At 36.6% G+C, this 22,918-nt stretch overlaps 1 protein-coding gene across 1 annotated transcript in view; it reads right to left on the reverse strand.

Annotated features, from left to right (window-relative positions):
* The window catches only part of PLXDC2 (plexin domain containing 2), a 249,047-nt gene that overhangs the window by 46,595 nt on the left and 179,534 nt on the right, over positions 1-22,918 (reverse strand). The window contains exons 7-9 of the mRNA XM_088160730.1: positions 15,194-15,293; positions 6,259-6,354; positions 5,248-5,329 (exon numbers count right to left, since the gene is read on the reverse strand). Coding sequence (XP_088016856.1) covers positions 5,248-5,329; positions 6,259-6,354; positions 15,194-15,293 — 278 coding nt within the window. The remainder of the gene's footprint in view (positions 1-5,247; positions 5,330-6,258; positions 6,355-15,193; positions 15,294-22,918) is intronic.

The following is a 22,918-nucleotide window of genomic DNA, read 5'->3' on the forward strand; positions in this document are numbered from 1 at the left end:
AAATCCCCAGCAGGGCTGCCTGGAAAGCAGTGCCAAGAGCTAATCCTGAATCTCCAGGCAGCCAGTGACTGAGGATAGAGGAGCTGGTCTGAGCTGGAGACATGCAAGGAAGTTTCAGTGCTCAGGCTTACACACCTCCACATTTAATGGGCCATTCATTCTTCAGGGGTGACTTGTTTTCAGAGGATCAATGTTCACTTATCTCCTGTGCCTCTGGGGGCTCTCTGATCACTGACAGACTGCTATGTCCTGGCAGTGTCACCTTACTCAGTAGAGAAGCTTCATGGGCTCCCATGGGGGATTTCACTGCTGATCCCTGCTTAGACTCATCTGAAGATCTTTTCTTGTATAAAGTGTTGGACCCTTAGAGATATTTTGGTCCTAGATACTTAAATCCACAATTTGGTATAAAGCTGCTTTTAGTAGTGCTCTCCTACTCTGTGTGAATTCCCTTGAAAACCTAAGTGATTCTGCCAGCAAAGCGTCCTTGTGGATCCAGCAGTTAGGCTTTTGGGTGCTCTAGGAATAAGGCAGACAGTTGTGAGGATTAAAAATTCGAATATATGTACCAACAGTGACAGCTGAGTAATGCTATCATCTAGACTGTTTACAGCTCCTGCCCTTAGTACTACAGCACTCCAGTTCCATATTTGTAGTGTTGGAGTGATGGCACCACACCAAACCTGACTGATGTAGGTACTGGGAGATGCTTTTATCCTGTATTGATGAAGTGAAGCATGAGACACTCATAGCCTGAGTCTCCAGCATGCACAGATTGCAAGAATGTGCTCTTTGTCTGCTTATTTCTGAGCACACTGAAATATCAGTTTCATTTCACTGCCCAAATCTAAGACTTTCCTGAAGTTTATCAAAAGAAAAAACATTAATATCTAGGGAATCTTTATTTATTGGACAATCAATTTCAAATATTTTCAAGGGAACTTCACTATTTCAGTATATGCAAGTAAGTTTTACAAACTGAATAAATTATAAAATAACAGCAAGGTGGTCTTAAAGCTTCCAAAAACTTTCCTAAAAAATTATATCTCTAATGAGCAGGCTATACCGAATGCCTAGGGTACATAAACATTTTCAGATGCATAAGAAGATGATATAAACAGATCTAACATTAATAAATTCTCCCAATTTTTCCATGTCAGGAAGTCAGAGATAATGGGAAAACGATCCACATTTCAGCCACTGGGGACCACCATGGGACAGTTGCTAAAGTGTTTCAGGCATTTTATGGACATGGATACTTATGTTGGAGAAAGTTACAGTACCATCTTAGCTTACATGTTTATAGTTAATCTCCTTTTGAAGAATTTTACTCGTGAAACAGTTATGCAATATATGTAGCTCCAAAAGAAATTAGCTCCTGGGGGATCCTCCATCTGCTGAAGTCAAAGGAAAATGATGTGCCTTTGCTTCAGTCATGATAAAGTTGTGTGACACACATCATACTGGATTTCAGAGTGGAAAGTTTGATGACCCCTTATGAAAGAACTAATGGTGATTTAAGCTTGTAGTGTGCAGGAATAGAGGATTCAGCCCTCAGTCACATCCAAAATGAACTTGCCTCTCCAGCCACTGCAGAGCTTGTACAGCAGCTGGGCTGAAGTTACAGGAAGGAAACAACCCACTGCTATAGGATAAAGCTGTTTTCATTCCAGCACAGATTGCCCACACGGGGGAGTAAAGTTTTTCTGCAATGGTCCCACTAGTCAGTTTTCCTTGTGCAGTTAAAGGTTTGAGACCAAGTTTTGGGGTTTTTTTCCCCCCAAAACTGTACTTTGCTGTGTGTGAATGATTCAATATATGGATTAAATCTAATGCAAGGAAAAAAATGAAATGCAAGATGGTGTTCCAGGCAGTAATGTTTCTCTGGCTAAATGGGGTAATGAGCTCCTGAGAAAAAAAGGTTGTGTTTCCCAATGGATATGTGGAGGCTTGGTACCCACACAGAAGTCTGTCTTTTGGAGAATATCTCACTTTAGAGCACCAACACACTCCTGTGGCACCATGGAAAGAACATCTCTGTGTGTCCCAGGCACATCTGACCCTCACTAGCTATCAGTGCTCCCAGAAGCAAACAGGCATCGTCCCTCTGCAGAAATCTGAGTGCTAGGTCAGTCGAGACATTATTGGTACATTGAAAACCCATCACTGCCACTTCAAAGTCTTCTTCAGGCTTTTGCAACAAAGGCTAATTGGTTTCCCCACTCTGGGATTTGCCTACAGACAATAGAGGCCGTTTTGCTTCCTCATCTTTTGGACCAGTGTGTCCAGCCAGATTTGCAACTGAGAAGCATTACTCAGGCATTGCTCCTAAACATTCCTCCTACTTCAAAAAGCCCTATGAGCACACATTTGAAAGTAGACTGTAAATATTAATTTCTTTGTCCTCTAGGCACTTCTGAAATGTCTAAGTTAATACTTCATGGAATGCTTTGCCCTTGTTTTTTCAGGCTGATTTTATCCTACTGCAGCAGAGCAATGTTATCATAACAGGAGATAAAAGTCTCCATTGATTTACAAGGCTGCTGAGTGAAGAGCAGTGACATACAGAAAAAGCTGAAGGATTGTGAGGCAGGAATTAACAACTTTCTATCCTTTATGATTTTTAAGACGCTATTAGATTTTCTTGTTGAGGAAATACTTCTTTATTGCATTCAAAAAGAATGCTTTAACACAGCAAATTTATTTTTGAGGGGAATGAACCCACAATGTGATACTGAAACAGATGATTCTGAGAATAATTTTGATTTTGAACCAGACATTGCCACTGAAAATGGAATAAGATTTTTTATTTTGTATCTCTTGAAAACGAATATACATGCTGAGAAAGTGCAAGGTAAAAGAAGAGAGGCACTAGACAGAAGTCCAGTGAGAATATGTAGAAAATTTTCAAAGCTGAGACAGAATGATTCCTCATCACAATAATCCTGCAGTGTAACCAAATAAATATTCAGTTTTCACATTTTGGAAAGCAAGTTGCCTCTTTTCACAAAATATTTAACCATTTATTATTTCAGATTTCTTTTTCCATGGAGATTAAATAGTTGAAATTGCTCATTTCAGAAACTGGATAAGAGTGGCCAAGAAAGATGAGACCTGAAGCCATGTTTCCAGAGGAAACAGCAAGCTAACAGATTAGGTATAAAATCCTGTGTAAGGTGTTCTGGGAACTGGACCACAGCCTCTGTGGTCAAGTCCTGGATGGACAAAGTCACAAAGAAACCAGTTCGATGTCACAGCTGGCCCTGCTTTGAGTGGGAGGTTAGTCTAGAAGACCTTTTCCATTCTGAGCTATTTTATGACTCTATACACAATTCTCCATTTACTAAAACCTGAATGAATATTATTCATCTTGATAGATGAAAGTTGTACGGTATGACTTTTTTTAACTACTGAAATTCCCATGTAGAAACATATTCTTAGTTTCTTTTCCTAAGGAAACCTCTCCAGTTCCTGCTTTTGCTGGTAGCCTAATAATGTCCAAAGACAACCTGCATAATGTGACAGTCTCACTGCCATCAGTAATGGCCTAATTAATAGCAATAAAACTACTCAGTCTACCTGCTGCACCTTGTCAAAAGCACAACCATGCTGCAAGAGTGGAGACAGCTGGTTTTGGAAACAGGGCAGGACTACCTCACAGTAGGCTCATCTTTGATCTCCAGATGCAAAACAAAAAGCAAAGTTTTCTTCATTAAAACTTAAATTGAATAGAAACAGATGTGTTCAGACTGTGTATTTTTCAGCAGTAAATTACAACTTGTCAGTTGTGAGGGGACAACCAGAAATGCTCCTAAATGAGCAGAACAAAACACAGTGTGGCTACATGCCTGGTTCTGCTCCTGCTAAAGGTGAAGGATAGAACTTAGTTCTCCAAAGTGAATTTGTGCCTGAATGAGCAAAACAGATTTTTCAGTAATTTCAGAACTCAGGAAACTCAGTTGTTCAGAAATTTCAGAGAAGCAAAACAAAACCCTTAAGGTTTGCCTGTTCTTCAAAAAAGGTCTGGATTTTACAATACGATTGAGTTTATCCAAACAAAAAAGAGAACACTGGCCACAAAGCAACAGGTCTTGCTCAGAGCAAAGCCAGCAGAAACTCGGTGCTACAGCATCTATTGATGGAAGGAGAATGAAGCAATGCTCAGAGAAAGGAATCTGCTAAGGCAACAAAGAACTGTTCATGCTTGCTTGGAACAGTATCCTAGAAGCATTATAACTCTTGAATATATTTGGTATATTTTCTATTACTTGATTTGTCTTAGCTCTAATTCCACTAAAAAGGTTTTTGCAAGACAAATAGGGAACAGAGTTAATTTTAAGTGAGTTACTACAAGAGTTGCAGCTTAAGAAAACATTATAAAAAACCCTCCAATTTCCTAATTCTGTGCTGAGTTCTTCAGCTACCTACCAGTTCTTCAACATGGTGTCAAAATATTGCACTATTTTAGATGTTAATTACCTTTTCTTTTTCAGTATACACCCATTTCATACAAAGTATTTCTAAACCTAATCACTAGAGCTGAGGAGCACAGCAACAATAAATATCCATTACAATACTGCATCTTGTTTCAGAGAATTGGCATTAAATTCGTCAAAAAGGTCAGTGAAGGTCAGCGACTGAAAAACTTTTTGAAAAGTTGCAGTTGCAGCTTCCATTTTTCTGGCTGCGCTTCAGCTGCTCCACAGTCTAAATCACTCCTGCCATGGGCTTGACTGTCCTGGTCCTGTGTCACTGAGAGGCTGAGGAGACCCAGCACACCCACTAAGTGTAATGACAGGTTAAAAAGGAAAGTGCTCTGACTGCTTGGATGAGTTGATCTCCCTGCTGTTAACAAAGAAGTTTTTACAATTACATTAACACCTTGCATCTCCATGGGGTTAAATCATTTTTGATGAGGCTGATGATATAGGGAGAAAATATGATTTTTATTATGATCTCTTTTTTTACTTCAAAATGATTCTAAAGTATGACTGAAGAAATAAGAACAAAGGCTTAACTCCTGAGATAACTGTTTTGGCTATTCTTCTATAATAGTTGAAGTGAAATGTGAATGATGTGTTGCTAGTGATAACACTTGAGATTTATGTTCATGTGAATGCATATATATAAACCCAAATATAACAACTTTTAATGCTGAATAACGTGTAGGCAATAGTTTTGGATAGCCTTTGAGCATAGCTCCATACCCACACAGTCAAAAAAAAGAAAATAAATTATTTTCTCTACCTTTGGAGTTTGCTGCACCAGCTGCAGTTGAAACCAATCTGGGCAGTGACACAGGGACCACAGCTGGTAAACTGGAGACAAGCTAGGATGTAGATAAACACAAATTATTATATTAGTCTCATACATTTCACATAATAAGCACAAAAGAAGAACATATCTTCTGATAATATATATTTAGGAAATCAACAGGTTCACACATGTCTAACGTAAGACCCTGAACCCAGCCTATTACAATGCTTTGCACAATTGCACACACAAAAGTACATTTCATCTCTGGTATTCCATTTGTATTCCACTTGTAAATGTATTCCTACTTCCACATCTGTTATTCAGCTTCATTCCTAAGTTTTTATCTTGTTGCTCAGTATTAAGTATTTCCTTAAATCTCCTTCTTCCCTGGCTCCACTATTCTTTGGTGTTGCTAACATTCAGACAAAAGCAGATAATAAGACTGAGAGAAAAATGTGCAAGAACTATAACTGGATTTAAAAAAAGAAAAGAAAAATAGATGCTTCTATTCTTTTTAGAGTAGTACAGCTGGCATTTTAAACCCCAAGATTTCTAAGCAATGTAGTTTTATCTTGCAAAAAAGAGCCAGATGAGCTGCAAAATATTTGGAGCCATTTGTTTAGGGATATGCCTTTGTGATGTGATGCACAGTACACAGAAGAATTCATGTTTGCATTGCAAGCATGAAAACTGTTCTTTTCTTTTTTCTTGAGGAACTGCATTTAAAGGCAATATAATCATTCCTCTGAAAAAATGATTTGGCAGAAATTTCATTCAAAACCTACTGGGAGCTATCCACCTATAAACTAACTCAAGATACATGAGGATGAACTGGAAAATGCATCATACATATGGGAATCTAGGAGAGGATAAATGAATCTGTTTATGATTCCAAGTCCACAGATAAAACAAAATATTTGAAATTGTGTATATGTTGTTGGGAGGGAGAGGGAGATAGATGCTTTCTAGATCTGGCTCCTGCTTATGTAATGTTTTACTTACTTGGAAGAGGTATCATTTCGACAGCTGAGAGATTGGTAATCTTTGACATCTGTAGCTCCACCCTGTGGTATTCATAAATTGTTCTTCTGCGGACATCTAACAGGAAAAAAAAAAAGAAATCATATTTTCTTGTTTTACAGTCTTTAGATTGTGAAAAATAGTGGATGTAATGAATGCACACTGTTCCTTAGGTGCACATATGGCAACAATTTTTCTCAAGAATATATTTTTAACTTTGAATATCATAAAATAACATATAAAGATAGATAGGGAATTTTTCAGTGGAGAAACCCTCAGAGCTGACAGAAAAGGTACTTCTCCTGGCAAAGAATTATGAAAATGCTGAGTATGCTCTCAAGCATCTTAGTCTTTGATTTAGGCAGAACATTTAGAGAGTATACTGTCAAACATTTTAGGGGTTATTTCAAATGCTTGCTTTCCTAAGACATTTTTCTCAGCTTACAGACTTGAGAGAAATGCTTTATATGCTCACTTTGTCAGTTCTTGCCAAGATGTGCAAACAAAACTGATTTCATTGCTTAATCAAATTTGTTAGCTACAAGATGGCTCACATCTAAGTATACTAGAATATATTTTCATATTATAACATTATATTAAAAAAGACAATCTTCCTAAACAGCTTTTATGCATAATCTTTACACAGGCTGACTGCACCTGAGTTTCTCAAAGCAGAAATTCAATATAGTCAATGTACTGTTCTTAAGGGCTTTGAACTCACAAGCAACTGTAAGACCCAAGCACAAGATAAACGTGAAAAAATCACACACTACTTTCCAGAACTATATCCTATAATGTTTTCTGAAAATGACAGATTTTATACATATAGCTGCAATATAGACTGGCAGGCTTGTATATTTGAAAATTAAAAGTGCAACCTATAACACCAATCTGACACAAAATTGACAGCTTTCTGGTGTGCTGGTTTCATATTTATGTTTTTTTTGAAGATCTGCTAAACTAACTGAAATCAGAGCTAAATACAATCTCTGACCCTCTGCAATCATTCCAGAGTGGAATTAAGGGTTACATACAAAGGACTAACCAGTTACCCGTGCCAATGACCAGTCTGAATCCACAAGTAACAAAAGAAAAGGGACTTGTAGACAGCCAAAAACTCAGTCTTTAGAGATCTCCTATGTTGCCAGTCCTGTATGGATTAGGGCACACCTTGTTGCTTGAGGAAGCAGCTTTTCTGCCCTCTGTTACCTCATTAGCTCTCAGGACAAGTAGGCAGTGTCTCACTTTCAAACAATAATATTTCTATTTAGCTCCAAAGCAGCATCATTGCCAACCACTTCTTGCAATTTATTTGAAGCTTTGCTATGACTTCACCTCTTCTGATAGCAGGATTCTCTTTCAGTATGAAATGAACCTGTAATTTAACTAGGTTAATGTGTTTCCTGCAAAGTCATTCTGACTAGTCAAAAGATGGATATGGGCAGGTGCCACTCCAATAAATGCCTTAGCCAAGTCCTTCAGACCCACTGGACAGAAAGAGTTTTCAAGACCAGGTAACTGTATGCCAGGTTAGGGAAAATCTCTTGCCAGCTGCAAGGGGTTTATGCTCACAGGATGATCAGTCTCCTGAAAGCCCAGTCAGATTGACTGAAAAATCTCTTTGAAATGAGCTTTTGCTAATGCCAAAGGCTGTAATTTGCTTCCACAAAAATATTTTACATTCCTAAAAAAAAAAAAAAAAAAGAAAAAAAAAAGGAAAAAAGGCAAGTGAATACAAAAATTAAAATGCTAGGTGTTGAAGCACTTTATTTGAACTGCACCTCATCAGTACTGGTACAGACTAGTATACCATAATCCTGTTAATGCTGAACCTTTCCTAACAGGCTCCTTACAGAGCTTACAAGAAATAAGGAGCTTGTGGCTTTCCAAAGACTCAGTAAGAATCAGAGATTTGGGACACAGGGACTTTTACCTCACTCAGTGCATGAAATTTCTGAAAAACATTACTTTTAAGAGAATTAAGTGTGTTATGTGTATAAAAAATTTCTAATAATGCACATTTCAGCATGGCTGTTGATTCCAGTAAATCCCACTGCTTGACAGACTCAAATTTGATCTTTTTCTTCAGAAAGATGACTGTGTCAGCTGCAGATGGTGAGTTTGCATATGGGGTATCTATCTAATGTAAGAAACGAAAGCACAGAGAGGTATTTGTATGGTCACCTTCTAACATCTTTCTATACACTTGCAGACAGGTGGTTGGAAACGTGAGGATTCAAATTTATGTGCCTGACCAGGCTAGAAAAACATGCAGGCCTAGATTACTTTGAAAGTATGACTTAAACATGCCATGCTTAGATCCTCAAAATGCACTTTTCTCTCCCTATTTTGAATTTTGAGCCAGTTTCCCTAAACAGAATTGGTTAAAAAAAACTAAACTCAACAGAATAAAGAGGAAAATGAGTACTCTTCCCTCACTCTTTCCCCCTAACCTCTTCACACACTCTCCTGCTTCAACCCAGGACAGACATTGCATTTCACTCAGGTGGAATTTGCTCTTAGCCTTATGATATCGATTTAGCTCTTTAACAAAAAAGTACTAGTGCAGGATCACAAAGAGCTCAGAATCACAAATACCTCAGTACAGACCCCAACATGGCAAAAACTAATGACATGGCAAGAACTAATGAAATAATTTGATGCAGTAACATAAATATTTAAGCATTATGTGCATGTATTTTTCTATAAAGAAATGTTACATCAGGTCTAGCAGGGAAGGGAGGAAAAGAAAAGGACTTTTGTATGCTTTTGAAGTACCATTCCTGGTTCTGAATTTCAGAAAATATGTGTATATTTTTCTCCTACTCATGAAAATATTTTAAATTTCTACAAGTCTGGTTTTCTCATACACACTTTTAAACTAAACGGTACAGCTTTTAATACATTTTCTAGTATATAGCTTGGTTTAATTTACAGTATGGTTCAGATTGTTTTTTGGTTTGTTTTCATGGCATGTGCTTGTGCTATCTTTGAACACAGGCCAAAGGTACAGTCCCAGCAGAAAAACCTGAAGAAAACACCAGGTACTTGAGGTAAGAACACGTTCCTCATGGACTGAGAGAAATAACATGGGGGTCAGAAGGCCATTTGAAAAGAGTCCTTTCAATGGATTGGTAAATGACAGATGTGCAAGATTCTGCTGTGACAAAATAATTCTATGTAGTTTTACCATAGTAGTATTAAACTAAATAACGGAATGTAAGTATTCTATGAAACAGAACTGCAAGAGTTGACTGAATGTACTCGATGGGGAGAGCACTCTGCAGAGGGAGCAGTGCCAGGAGAGCAACAATGATTTCTTAACATGTCTGAAGGGTCAGTAGTTCATAACAAACCATTCTCAATACGTGTCTGAGGGATGCATAAACTCTCTGTATCTTTTCAATTACATAATCACTTTTCCTTATGCACCATTCCTCAGCTAAAACCTGCAATACAGTGAAATGTGAAAATACTGGAGAAGCCACTCTGAGTTTTTAAATTACATGTTCACACAAATAAAGACCCTTGTCAGTGAAAGATTTCTAGGGAATTTGAATGGGCCATATACCCAGAAATAGCTTTTAACAAGGCCATATGTATTCATACAGCTATACCTTCACTTTAGTTTTGCTGGCTGATATAGAAAACACAAATGGTAAGAGGGTTCATTTGATTATGCAGAAGTCAATTTGAAGTAAACAATTTGTGAAACATATCCAAAAAGCTGCAAGCAATTTGTGGGAAATATAAGGCACAGAGAAGGGAGGGGCACAGCTGCTGTGTTATACAGCCACTGACTTTGCTTGACAGGGACCTTATTTAACACCACAGGCTGAATAAAACCTGTCAACCTGGTATATCTGATTGCTGTCACCACAAAAGGTAAAGGAATCAGAATGTCAAAGCATCTGTTCTTTAACAGCTTTGTATTGCTAAAATTATCAATATTAACTAATTAATTCTTGAGGCACTGACACTGGGACCAAACACCAATTCCTGTAATCAAAACACCTCCACGATTGCTCCACTGAATATAACACATATCTAAATCCAGATAAAAGTTCAGATTCTCTAATTGTATTAATTTTATAATTCTCTTAAAATTACTAAAAACATCCTTTTAAACCTGGGAGCTGCACCTCAAAGATGTATAATCTGTGAACAAGTGAACCAGTGAAGTAGGCTCTGAAAATATCTTTACGAACAATGTACTAAGAGCTATTCTGCCCCAATGTTCTATACCTACCACACATGATTTACTTTGAAACTCTCCATGTCTGGAAGGATTTGCCCCAATACCTGTTGCCAGCTAAAGAGCTCCTAGTGTGAAAAACTTGCTTTATTCCCTAACCCCACACCAAATGACCTCACTCTGAGATCTGTCTGTGGCTGGTTATGAGAATATTTTAAATTTTGATCAACTTGTCCCAGTCCTGGGAGTATTGTCATGCTACAAGAGATCAACATCTTGCTCCTGAATCAGACATCTAGTGCAAGGAACCCAGCTGCCAGGATAAACCCTTTTGGACCAGCAGACAAACATGCATGGCTGCAGTATCTGGCTCTGTGGGATTAGTTACATCAGTGTAAAGAAGAATAAATACCACGATTTTAGAGTGACAACTTTGTGGTCCATTTTGCACAGAGGTAAATGATAACACTGACAGTAAAGCAGCAGAAAATCAGACTTTGTGATATCCCAAGTGGTGCTGCACCTTTATATAAGATATGAGACCATAAATGGCCAGTGGTCTTTTAGCCTTCAGGAAGGTAATCCTGAGGTTCTTTCCGGGGCTTCACTGCTGTAAACAAAGTGGTGAGACATCTTGAGCAAACATTTACAACATGCAGAGTTGTCACTTAATTATATGCTTGAGTTACACTACATATTGAGTGACACTAATTGCACTGAATCTGGAATATTACTAACACATAGCTCAGTGACAATTTCATTTCTGTACACGGTGTTGTTGAATAATTTCAGTGTGATTAAATGTTAAGTTGTCAAGGCATGGATTTCCTAAAAGAGTTGCATCTAGTACAGTAGAGGCCAAAACCACAGAGAAGTATGTCTCGTTGTGGAGAAAAACCTACTACCCATTACATCTTAGGGCAAGACTGGTAATTCACTGTGTAGACCCCCTGAATCTGGCACTCTCTCATTTTACCAGTGTATTTCATGGTTTTGTGGAAAACAAACACAATATGGGAAGGCTCTGTGATGGGGTTTTTATTGCTAAAATACAAAAGTGAGTTGAAAGAAATGCTTTTTCTTTTCTTGCACAACAAAAAGCTAATTGAAAGACAATAGGGAAGAGCAGGGAAACAAAGGAGAGAAAAACAGTAACCCTGGAGGAGAGGAAAAGGGAGGGGAAGAAAGATGGTTATGAAGTTAAAGAGAGCTCTTGGGAGTCTGCAACAGGGAGAGCAAAGGACACCACAGGCAAGTGAAAGAAGGACCAAGAAGATAATTACAAGGATGGCAGAGAAATAAACAAGAAATTAAAGGGAATGGGTTAGAGAAGATGGGGAAGGAACAAACGTCCTGAAGCAGTGAAGGTGCTTAAAAATGACTTGCTGGAGGAATATGTAAAGCTCCCAGCTTTGTCATCACCAATTGCATTTCTAGCTGGAAGACATCCATGAAACTTTCTCACTGTGTTTGTTACAAAAAGAAAAATAGTTAGTGTGCAAGGGTTCAACCTGTCTGAAAAAGAAGAATCAGGACGGTCACTCTAACTTAGACATCAGAAGCAGAGTTCCATACCCTGGGACTTCATTTGAATTACCTGGAAAGAGCTACAACTTTTGCTCTGAAATTAATCAAAGGACTTAGTTTGCCATTTTGCTGTCATATAAATCCCAGAATTATCAGGTTAACCTTGGTGTCGATCAGAAATTTACTTCCCTTGACACATTACCATTCATTCCAAAATACCTCTAGAGTATATACAGGCATATCTGTATCTAGATATGAAATATAAAATAGTGGCTAATCTGCAATACTATAATTATAAGTGGAAAATAAAGACATGGTCTACAAGCAAGAAGGAGTAGCAGATCAAGGAAATATATCAAAAAAACCCCAGGCATAAAGCCACCTGCCAAAAATCTCCCATCTTCATGTTTTAACTCTTAAAAGATAAGGTGAACAAGTGTATGTGCCTGTATGCTTTTAGGGGCAGATAAAAGGGGTATTATTGAAAAGGCTTTATATGAAGAAGTATATTAATAAAAATAAGTATGATATTCTCAAGTTCCTTCACTTAAAAAAGTTCAGAAAATCATTCCTTTTAGCTCTTGGCTCTTCAAGAGGATACTTTTCACCACTTATTAAAATGCACTTTTGAAATGAAATTGCTGATCAAAAAGCATGTTTTGCTCTCCTCAGAACGAAATAGGTTTTCCTGGCTTTTGAACTCACCTTTCAGAAATATTGAAAAAGTTATTACCGATCTTTTGGACAGTACATCTGACAACAATCTGATAAACAGTTAGCTCTAAATCTTCTGAAATTACTTTAATGAACTAGGTCTGCTATACTGAAATTTTAGAATACTGAGCACACAAAAGGCACCAAAGATATTCAGCATTTATAAAAATTGAGGGGATATATTTCTTCAAAGATGCTTGTGTTGCACTTAGTGTCTCTTTCCTTTTCAAATGCACAATATATAGAAAAAGAACTGACAGAGCTCAAACATGAAGCAGTAGAGTTTGGGGTGGTTTTTTGTATTATTTGACGGGGATGTTTTTGGCTTTTTTTCTTTTTTAATAACTGGCCATGAACATAAACAGAGACTGGGTTACTTCGATGGAAAAATCTTTGATAAAGTGGTAATGCAGAAATAGTAGTTATAATTCTTTGCCTTCTTTTGGGACAAACAACAATTTATGTTCTTCCATTGTCTTAAGAAGCTAACAAATGAAGTAAAATAACAATTCTATCCGATCACTTTTTCAGTAATTGACTAGAGCCATACTTGATTTAATACCTCTGAAAAACAAGAATTCAAGAACCTGCATATTTTAAGAGCGTCTGATACTGGCTTTCTATGGGCTGACATTATTTACCTGTTCTGTCAAGGTGCTATTATATTGCCTGTATACATCAATATAAACCTATTTCACTGAGCACACAATTCAGCTTCAGGAAAATCTACAGTGAAATGATGGTTCCCTTGATTAATATTAGCTCTGGTGAAAGCTGCAATCTAGTAAAAATAATCATGAATTACCACCGTCCACAGAACCAGTAGTTAGGGGCAAAAGCAATGCATTGTAAACAGCAATACATTAATAATGCTCTCAAAACTGCTGCAGCAGTGGCACATTTTATGCTCCTTACCCACATTATAGTCTCACTTCTGTTTGCAGAAAGTGTCACATGAAAAAAAAAAAGATATGCTAAAACCGGAAGACTAGTAAATAACTCTGCATTCATCAAAACCAGTATTATTTAGTGGTAGAAAAACAAGGTGCTTGTCTGAAATATTTCTACAAAAATAAACATTCAGACTTGAATAAAGACTCACATCTACCATATATTTTCCATACAAAATATGTAAATGTAATACAAGTCCTTTAGTGTTGTTTGATTATGAAGGCCTGATGTCAAAAGATATCCTGTTGCATCTCTTGGACAGAATTTCTCTGTGACTATTCTCATAAACTATTTGCATAAGTCAATCAAGCTAATTTCTCCCTGAATCCATATTTGGAGCTATTACAAGCTGAAGAGTCAGAAATATTCAGATTATTTGCTTGCAAATATCACTCACATTACTGAATTTTTTGCCTAGTTTCATTTGTTCTTAAACACTCAAAACCAGTCCATGCAAACATAGGCACATCACAACTACAGATCATACTTCAGAAACAAATTTCTTTTCTCTTAAGTGAAATCTTAGCACCCTAACATCCTTCACACTCCTCTGAGCTCACAAGTGACAAATAGTACTGAAATTTTCCATATTCCCCCTGACAGGACATGTAAGACATAGGACTGATGCTCTCTCATGTTAAAGACTTGTATATGTGACGAGGAGATGGGGTGAGCAGAGAGGCCAATCGCCCTTCTTTTTCAGTGCCAGCCCCATCTGCTCTCTGTCTTAAAGCTGGGCTGGGTGAGGTCAGTCCTTGTGAGCACCTCAGATGTGCCAGAGTTCTTTAGGAGAAGACACCTGGACTCACACCTAGGAGGCTGGCTCAAGCACAGCTCCTTCCTTCACTGAAAACCGATCTTAGTCAATTTTCTCCAAATATGTAAGTAAACCCAGTACACTTGAAGAGTGAACATATTCTCTAATGGCTAAACAGCCTCACAAGGTTCTGTACACAGTACATTAAAGCACTGAGAAAGTCACACTTGATTTCCTACTATTTGTTTCAGCGAAGTCATACAAAGTATAACTAAAGTCAGACAAAACGAATGTCACCTGCAATATTGCTGCCTTGACTGTGTGAGCTCAGGACGTTTTTTAATAAGTACATCTCCTCTTCTTTCACTAAAATGTGTACATGTATTTGAAGCACAGAATAAAGTATCAAGGGCTTCTAGCCTGGATATTTTTAGATACAGATGGTTTTTCTGAACAGATTGCTTCTTCTTTACTATGGATATGAAAGCATGTTTCAGATAAAGTATCTTATGGAAAACCAAATTGAGCCAGTTGAGAGTTTAATTTGACATTATTTGACTGGCCATTTAATTTTATTTACTTAATTTATCAGCTCAAAAGAAACAATGACAGGAAAAGCCATATTGGGAATTATCAAGCAAATAAAATTACACTTGAATTAACAAGCTGAAATTAGCTAAGTGATTTGTTGTGCAGCTAATCATCCTTGATGAAATCAGCTTATTCTAATTTCTCAGCCTCCAAACCATTAGCACCACTATAATTCTACATACTGGGAATTTGCTGGATCCTGTGCACGACCACAAATGCATCTGAAAGTCCCACTTTCACCGGGTGGTTGGTTGAACTTATCTGTGTCACAGCGACAGGAATCTAAAAGACAAAACAGGAAGATATTATTGAAATATTGAACTTGAAAAAAAGACTAAAAATAAAAAGCATTGCCAAAATGAACACTTAACCAGTGTAACTTAAAAAACCTAAATAAATATTTTATACAATATAACATGATAGAATCAAGAATTTTTTGAAGCTAGAAATTACTAGTTTTAATTTGTGTTTTATCTCAGTTTTCTTTGCATTGTTTTCACATGAACCTTTAGAGGTAGGATTCAGTGACAAAGCAGAAAAGAGTAGTAATTTCCAGTAATTTATTTCCCTCAATTGAAGAAAAAGTGGGATGACGTGCTAGTACACTCAAGGATGAGGAGGCAATACCTCCTGTCTACTGCTGAACACAGAAACTGTGAATGTTAAGCTTGGGATGAACATTTTAAAGCTTATGGCTCAGTTAACTTGCACTGAAAACTGTGTGAATTGTTATCTGTAAAGAGCTCTGACAGAATGATAATAACATTTAATATGTTCTCGAATAGCAGGAACACTGTGTTGTGGTAAACATGGAAAATTCCAGATGCTCAATTGCCAATATCTAGAGGAAGAAATAAAAATATGTATATGGTCATAGACCATTCCAGCTTTACCTTACAGAGCTATTGACACTGGGTAAAATGGTTGCATGAAAACAAATGTCAGGTTTGATTCCATTCTTGGGACAAGATTGCAGCTTTGGCTGATACTTGTATAGATATAATAGGACTGAAATTTTTTAAGATATTTGATTTAGTGACATGTAACATTTCTGCAATATTAATATAGTTAACTAGATAGACTGATCAGAAAAAGCAGCCATCACTAAAGGAGCAGCTCAGACTGACAGTTTGTCATTACAGCATTCAAAAGTTCTATCCAACACTAAGAAGGAAACATAAATTTACTGCCTAGCAGTTCTCCAGATGGCACTAGCAGAGTGGAAATAATGAAATGCCTGGATCAATTAGCAAGGCTAGACATTGCAAAAATACGAAGATATAATACAGACAAAAAAGAGTGCTAGGTAGAGTTGAGGACCATGGTGTAGAAAGCAGCAGTTCTGGAAGGAATCTCAGTATTGTAGTGGATGAACTCCAGCAGTCAGAGGGGACATCTCAGCAAGGAAACCTAATTGATATGATATTTGGTTACACAAACTGTGAAATATACCCTAGATGTGAGGTGACCATTTTACTTGCACCTGAAAATTAGATCACTGGTGATATATCCCACACACTTTGAGGGGATATATTTCTCAAAAAGATGCCAAAAATTAAGAGAAGGAAGATTAAAAGTATCATAAAAACAGTTTGTAAACTTCTCCAGTTTTCATATACCATTAATAGAAGTGTTAAAGTGTTCTATCCATTTGACTTCTGGGTGAAATACTGAAAAGCTGGTTAGATTACCACAAACAAGTACAATGACAGGCAGAAATTATTCAGGGGCTAAAGAATCTTTTATTCTAGAACAGAAAGATATAACCAGAAGTTGGAAACTTCAGACAGGTACCTTAGGACTAGAATAAGCTACAGCTTTCTATGAGCAATTATGACTTCCTGCCAGTTGCTGCTTTCAGATATCTTATATTTGGATAACTTATTTTTCAAAGCTGACCTATAATTAACCAGAAATTTCTAAACTGAAGACAGATGGAACTGGATCAAGTGTAAGAAACTGAGATACAAGGTATTAGTTTAACTAACCCAATAGCTTGCTCTGGCTTTACTTGTGCTAAACTACAAAAATTATATAGTTAGCCAGTGTTTTTCACATAGCAGAAAAGTGCTGAAGTAAAAACCTGGTTATTGATCCAGTGACTGAGGATTCAGTTCTGTCCTTGTGACAATTAATAGCACGATTTCTGGCATTTGAGTTAAGCATCAGTAGTTCTGCTTCTTCCCAAAATACCTTTTAGTTTTGTTTTTTTCCCAATTACACTGGTAAAAAAGTTCTGGTGAATTAAACAATGTCATAAATTTCCATTCCTTTTATTTAATTTAGTGACTGTCTTTTTTGGGGTTCTTACATAGAAGATCTGGTGTGTTATAAAATAGGCTTGTTGCATGTTGTCAAAACGACAGGAAAAAGAGAACTGGCTTGGAAATACTGCTAGCAATATATCAGCTTAAATTTGGCTTATATCAGCTGAGCTCTGATGCAGTTATTGGATAATATGACAGAAGAAGGCCAAAAGCCATATTTTCAAATTCTTCAAAATAAAAGACTCACTAAGTTCAGAAATAAGTCTGTAAATTTTCTGTAGCATGAAAGCTTAAACAAAATAAGGGAATTATTCATAGTCTCAGAATATTGGAAAGAAAAGCTTACATTAACTATCAAAGAAACTGTCTTAAAGGATTTTGAGGAGAATACTCTAGACAACCTACTGAAAGTTAAGTTAGAAAAAGCACTGATGAGGAGGATGCAATGACTTTCTCTTCAAAGTTTCCTTAGAGAGAAAACACAGCAGATGAAGAAAGGACACAAAGTGTATTTGGAATTGGCATTAGTAGGTGTGTGACAAAATATGCTGGCAATATTGTCATCTTAATGCATAAATTGTCTGATGCATGAAAAGGATTTATACTCAGTTGTATCGTGTGAATGTAAATCAGGAGAAGATGCACTCTGGTCTTCTTGAATAAGACTCCTTTCTTTTCTTTCTTTTTAGTCTAGTACCTTTTCACATGTTTATTGTGAATTTTTGAATTACTGAACAATTTGTATCTTCCCTCAAGAATTATGAAAATAGCAAACTATTTCATTTTTTGTTTGGTTTGGTTTGGTTTGGTTTTGTTTCTGGGAAGGTGTGATGAGTTCTTGTGGTACTAATGTCACAAGTGAGAGGTTTGGTTTATTTTATTTGTTTGTATGTTTTTAAAAATACATTCATTTTCATTACAACCTGGTTTAGACCTTGAAAGTTAATAAAATTATGAATTACTCAGTTATATGTGGTACTAAAATAGGATGCAGTAGCCAAGTTGAACAGAAAATATACAGAAAAACTTCAGGAGAAATCAGAAAAATCTGAAGCAGAAGTAACAATGGATTTTGCCAAAATCCCTGCAGGTATGAATCCAGTGCTGGGAGTTCTACTGAGAGCAAGGAACTTTTAAAATCTTTTTTAAAACAAATAAGAAAGTATTAGGGTCCAGTAGCAGCCAAAAGTTTGGATACAACTTAGGGCTTAAAAGCAAGAGCTTCTGTAAGATCAAAAAAAATTTAAATTAGTATAGTCAGCTCTTCAAACTGAAGGGCAGCCTGTATGAAACAATCATAGTCAGAAATACAGTAAAAGTAGAAGGCAATCCACAACCCTCTTATAAAGAATACTCTTACTCTCCTGAAAAACTACAGTGTCATTATATCTGTATTTACAAAAACATATATTAATTTTCAAGGTGTGGAAAAAGAAATTGATAATGTGTGTACTGAGTGCCATATATCAGGTGAAATCTTTTGCATGAGATGTCAAGATAAAACAAGCTTTTACCATATGCTGTCTGATTAGGAAATGTTCCCTTTTGACAGAAAGCTTGTAGTAAATATTAAAATAATTTATGGAAAATTACAGTAAAACATAGATAGCAAGCAGAGCTGCTGCTCTGGATTTCTCACCTGAATGGCAAGACATGTCATAACAGGCTGACATGTTAAATAGTTGAGCAGAGAGCTAGGGACATGCAAGTGATTGCTAATGGCTGGCAAGGATTTTCCAGCATTACCTTCATAGAATGGCTTTTAGCTAGAATAATTCCAAACCATCTGTCCAAAGACAATGTGATCTTTTGTGTTGTACAAGTCAAGCACAAGTTCATGAATAAACTTCCCACACTAGTACTGAGGCCATTAATGTTTATATTTTTGATTATATACTTCAACAGTAAGGAAAAGGGCATTTACAATTTATGCTGAATTCTATGTATCATTTGGATCTGTAATCTAGATTTCAGTATTTTTCATCAGACTTCTCAAATTTTATTTTTTTAAACTGTGAGGTGATATCAGAATCTTACTCTTCAAAAAAGGATAAAATCATGGCCTCTAACCTTATTCTGAAGGAGGTGGTAAGCAGGATACAATTACAGCACCACTTCAAAACTGAGTCAAAAATAAGAGCCAGAGTATATTGAGAAATAATAATTAGGAACACAATAATTGTGTTTATATAGGGTGTTTATTGCTAGTTTCCTAAATAGTAATTAATTAGTCCACAGGCTAAACTGCATATAAATCAGAAGTTTGAATTTGTGTAAACTGACCACCTCAAAAATCAAATATCATTTCTATATTTTTGATAACAATGAAAGAGGAAAAGAAATGTCAAGCATGTACAAGGCAGGGAGAATCCCCATTCATATTATGGGATTTTAAATTTTTTTTTATTTTTTTAAGTTTTCAGGAAACAATAGCAAGGTATGAATTCTTGTTACTGAAAACAGAGTATTTTCCTTCACACCTAGCAGGGGCATCAATTTTATTTAAGTGCTAGCACTTAATAGTTTTCACTGAATTCTGTCTTCTTTTTAGAATAGAAATTAATTCTACTAAAAGCCTCTTTTAGAATTATTTTCCAAACTCACATATTAGGCAAATTCGAGCAAATATTTTAACTTTAATAATGGTTTCTGGATGACTACATAAATAGAAAGTCATCACTATTTCAATGAGCATAGAAAGCCTTCTCCAGTGATATTAAGAAAAATATCCTAAACAATTAACAAGGCCCATGGAATCTCTGCCTAATTTGTTCTGTATTAATCATGGACAAAAGAAGAAACCAAATATTACACTAAGGAACATTAGCTCTAAGCATTAATGGGAAAAGACTATATAGAATAGCTATTTTCTTTAATAAGAAGGAAACTCTTGAGAATTGAACTTCAGGGAAATTTAGAACATAAGAAATGAGTATTCACTACTAATACATAAAAAGTATGCCTTTGCCAAAATTCTTCTTTTTTTCCTGTGTTCTGCTGGCTAGTTTGCACTGTAATGCATTTCATATACAGTAGAGGTACATCAGTAAAATTTTCATGCCAGCTGATGTTTCCTGACATCGACCCTTTGCCAGAATACTGAGTTGGTGCAAGCAAAGTGATATTTAAAATGGAAGGTGTGTGCACTGTAAACAAAGTAAATTGCTAAAGAAATAAATAGTTTACTTTCTATAGGACCTTGTTATATATCAAATTATTTTCACATTTTGAAAACCTGACTGTACAGCTCCTTCTCCTAACAATTAAGTCTTCTGAAAGATATCCTGACGTCTCCATATTTGTATTTTCTGATGGTTCTCCTCCTTTTCTAATTTTCTTTCTTAAATTTTTGGATAAAAATTGTAAATTTCAGGTTGCTTTCTATTGGAGAAAACAACAGAATGCAGAAGATTGGGCAGAGCAACTTCTTTGGTATTCAGCAAACCTCTGCCAAGTTCCTGTCTTGGTGGCCAACACCAGGTTTATGAGGTAGCAAACCTCATTTGGGAGCAGGAAGAATGTGAAAAAGAGACTCTCAAACTGATTGAATAAATAAGAAATAAAAGGTAAAATTTACCTGAAGTCCATTAGACATAAAAGACCCTAGTTGTGTCTGCTTTAAATGTATAATCACAGTTATTTTAAAGGTAGACTCTTCTAGATAAATGTCTGGTGTCACTTATACAGAGCTCCTGTGGGATGCTTGATGGAGCTACTGGCAACCTGTTCCCTGTATTTCTCACAGGGTGCTTCAGCTTGGAGACTTTCACTGACAATGCCATGAAGACCTCTCAGACTTGCCATACCTCACTGTCATTTCTGATGAAACGTGAACTAAAATAAAATGGCACCAAGAAGACAGTAGAAATCTTGTGCAACTTTTAGTCATGCTAGTGAGCACTTACACAAGTAATCTGACTGGAGTTAATGGGGCACCTGACAACATGACTCAGCAGCAAGAGAAATGGCTCCAGACAGAGGGACTTCCTCAGAAAGTAGTGGATTCAGCACTGGAAAGTAAAGAAATTCCTAGCCAAGCTTATAAGCACTAGGACCAAGTTTAAAATGATAAGTGACATGTTTGTTCTTTTCAGACAACTTGTGTCTGAGCAGGGATTGGCAATTTTATTTAATTTTCCTCATTTAAGTGAAAAGCTGAGGTAGTGATAATGGAGTAAAGGCTGCAAATAAAGAGTGTAGTTCTGGAAAGCTCAGCTTCAAAACCAATTCCCCAAGTAATTCTGATGGAATATACTAATTGTGACTTTCTCAAATATTTAGAAAAATCTTTTGTCAATAGATTACAGATAATTGCTATCACCACTTTAAAAAATCTCTTTCCTTAGTTATGTGTAACAGCTTTAAAGTAATGTTTGGTAATTCCATTCAGGACAGGAATAACTTATGCGAGAGGACGAGTTCAAAGATTCCGCAGTAGCAAAAAGGACATTATTCCATTTGCAAATTCCAGTTTTCTGTCTCAAGATTAATGAAAAGAACATTAATAACTCCTACCCACAAAAGCAATGTGGTTTTGGAGGAAGCTTCCGGTAGTGTAATGAGAGCAAGCAGCCTGTGCATTGTAGCCTGTGCATTGTAGCTCAGAAATTGTTTATCCATGGATGAGATGCCATATTCCCCTGCAGTTCTAGGAACTGATGGTAAAGGAGTGGCCCATTTACTCCTGTTTTCCTAAAGGAATGTTTCCTACTACCTGACACACTGCATCATCATTTTCTTTTGTGTAAAATGTACGTGAGATAGTTTCAATTTAGAGCAGCAACTTCTATCACCCATATTAGATCCATTTTGCACAGGGCTGGATAGTAACAGAGAGGTCAGTGCATCTGATAACCAGGAATAGAAATCTCTTGAAAATGTCACCATCTTAATGTCAGAATGCATATATAGCTCTTGACAAATTTATCTTAAAACTAGTATCTGTCCCTACCTCTCTAGGTCTTGAAGGCAGGAAATTTTCTGCAGTCTTTAGAAGTTTTTGCTTTTCTTTAAAAAGTTTTCAACAGCAGGAGATAACCAAAGCTTTTAGTGCACCCTCCTTTGAGCAAGTACAATGGAGCTCCATTGTCCTAAGCAGAGTAAAGCCTACATGAAGTCAGATTCAAAATGGAAATAAATTGCATTTTCATAGACGAAGACTGTAACCTTCACCTAACATTCAGAAAAAAACCCAAGCAGACCTTGCATCAGCCTGTCTTTTATAAGAAAAGGAAAGCCATGTACACGGGCATACCAGAATCTTCTTGTTTCTACAATACTGATCCAGTAAGAACATCTTGCAGCAATCCTTTTCCAAGCTGCAAAGACATCTGTCTTAAGTGAAGGTATGACTGCTGCTGGTAGAAAACCCAGATCCTGTCTGGTTTTCTAGTGAACAGCAGATAGTGTTATTATTTCTGCTTCATTAAAGGTGCACAGCTACAACACAGGCACGAAAAAATGAGCCTGAAGGCTCACAAGTGTTTTATAGCAGAGACAGAAGAGAAAAGAGATTTCTCCAAGTCTGGACAGTCGGTTGTATCACTGATTAGTTTCTTACCACAAGAAGGATAACTGAGAGTTGCATTTTGAACAGAAAATCACAGTTTGCATGCCAAACAGATTAAAATAACAAAACGA

The sequence above is a fragment of the Sturnus vulgaris genome, chromosome 1 (assembly GCF_052056855.1).
Source record: "Sturnus vulgaris isolate bStuVul1 chromosome 1, bStuVul1.hap1, whole genome shotgun sequence".
Lineage (NCBI taxonomy): Eukaryota > Metazoa > Chordata > Aves > Passeriformes > Sturnidae > Sturnus > Sturnus vulgaris.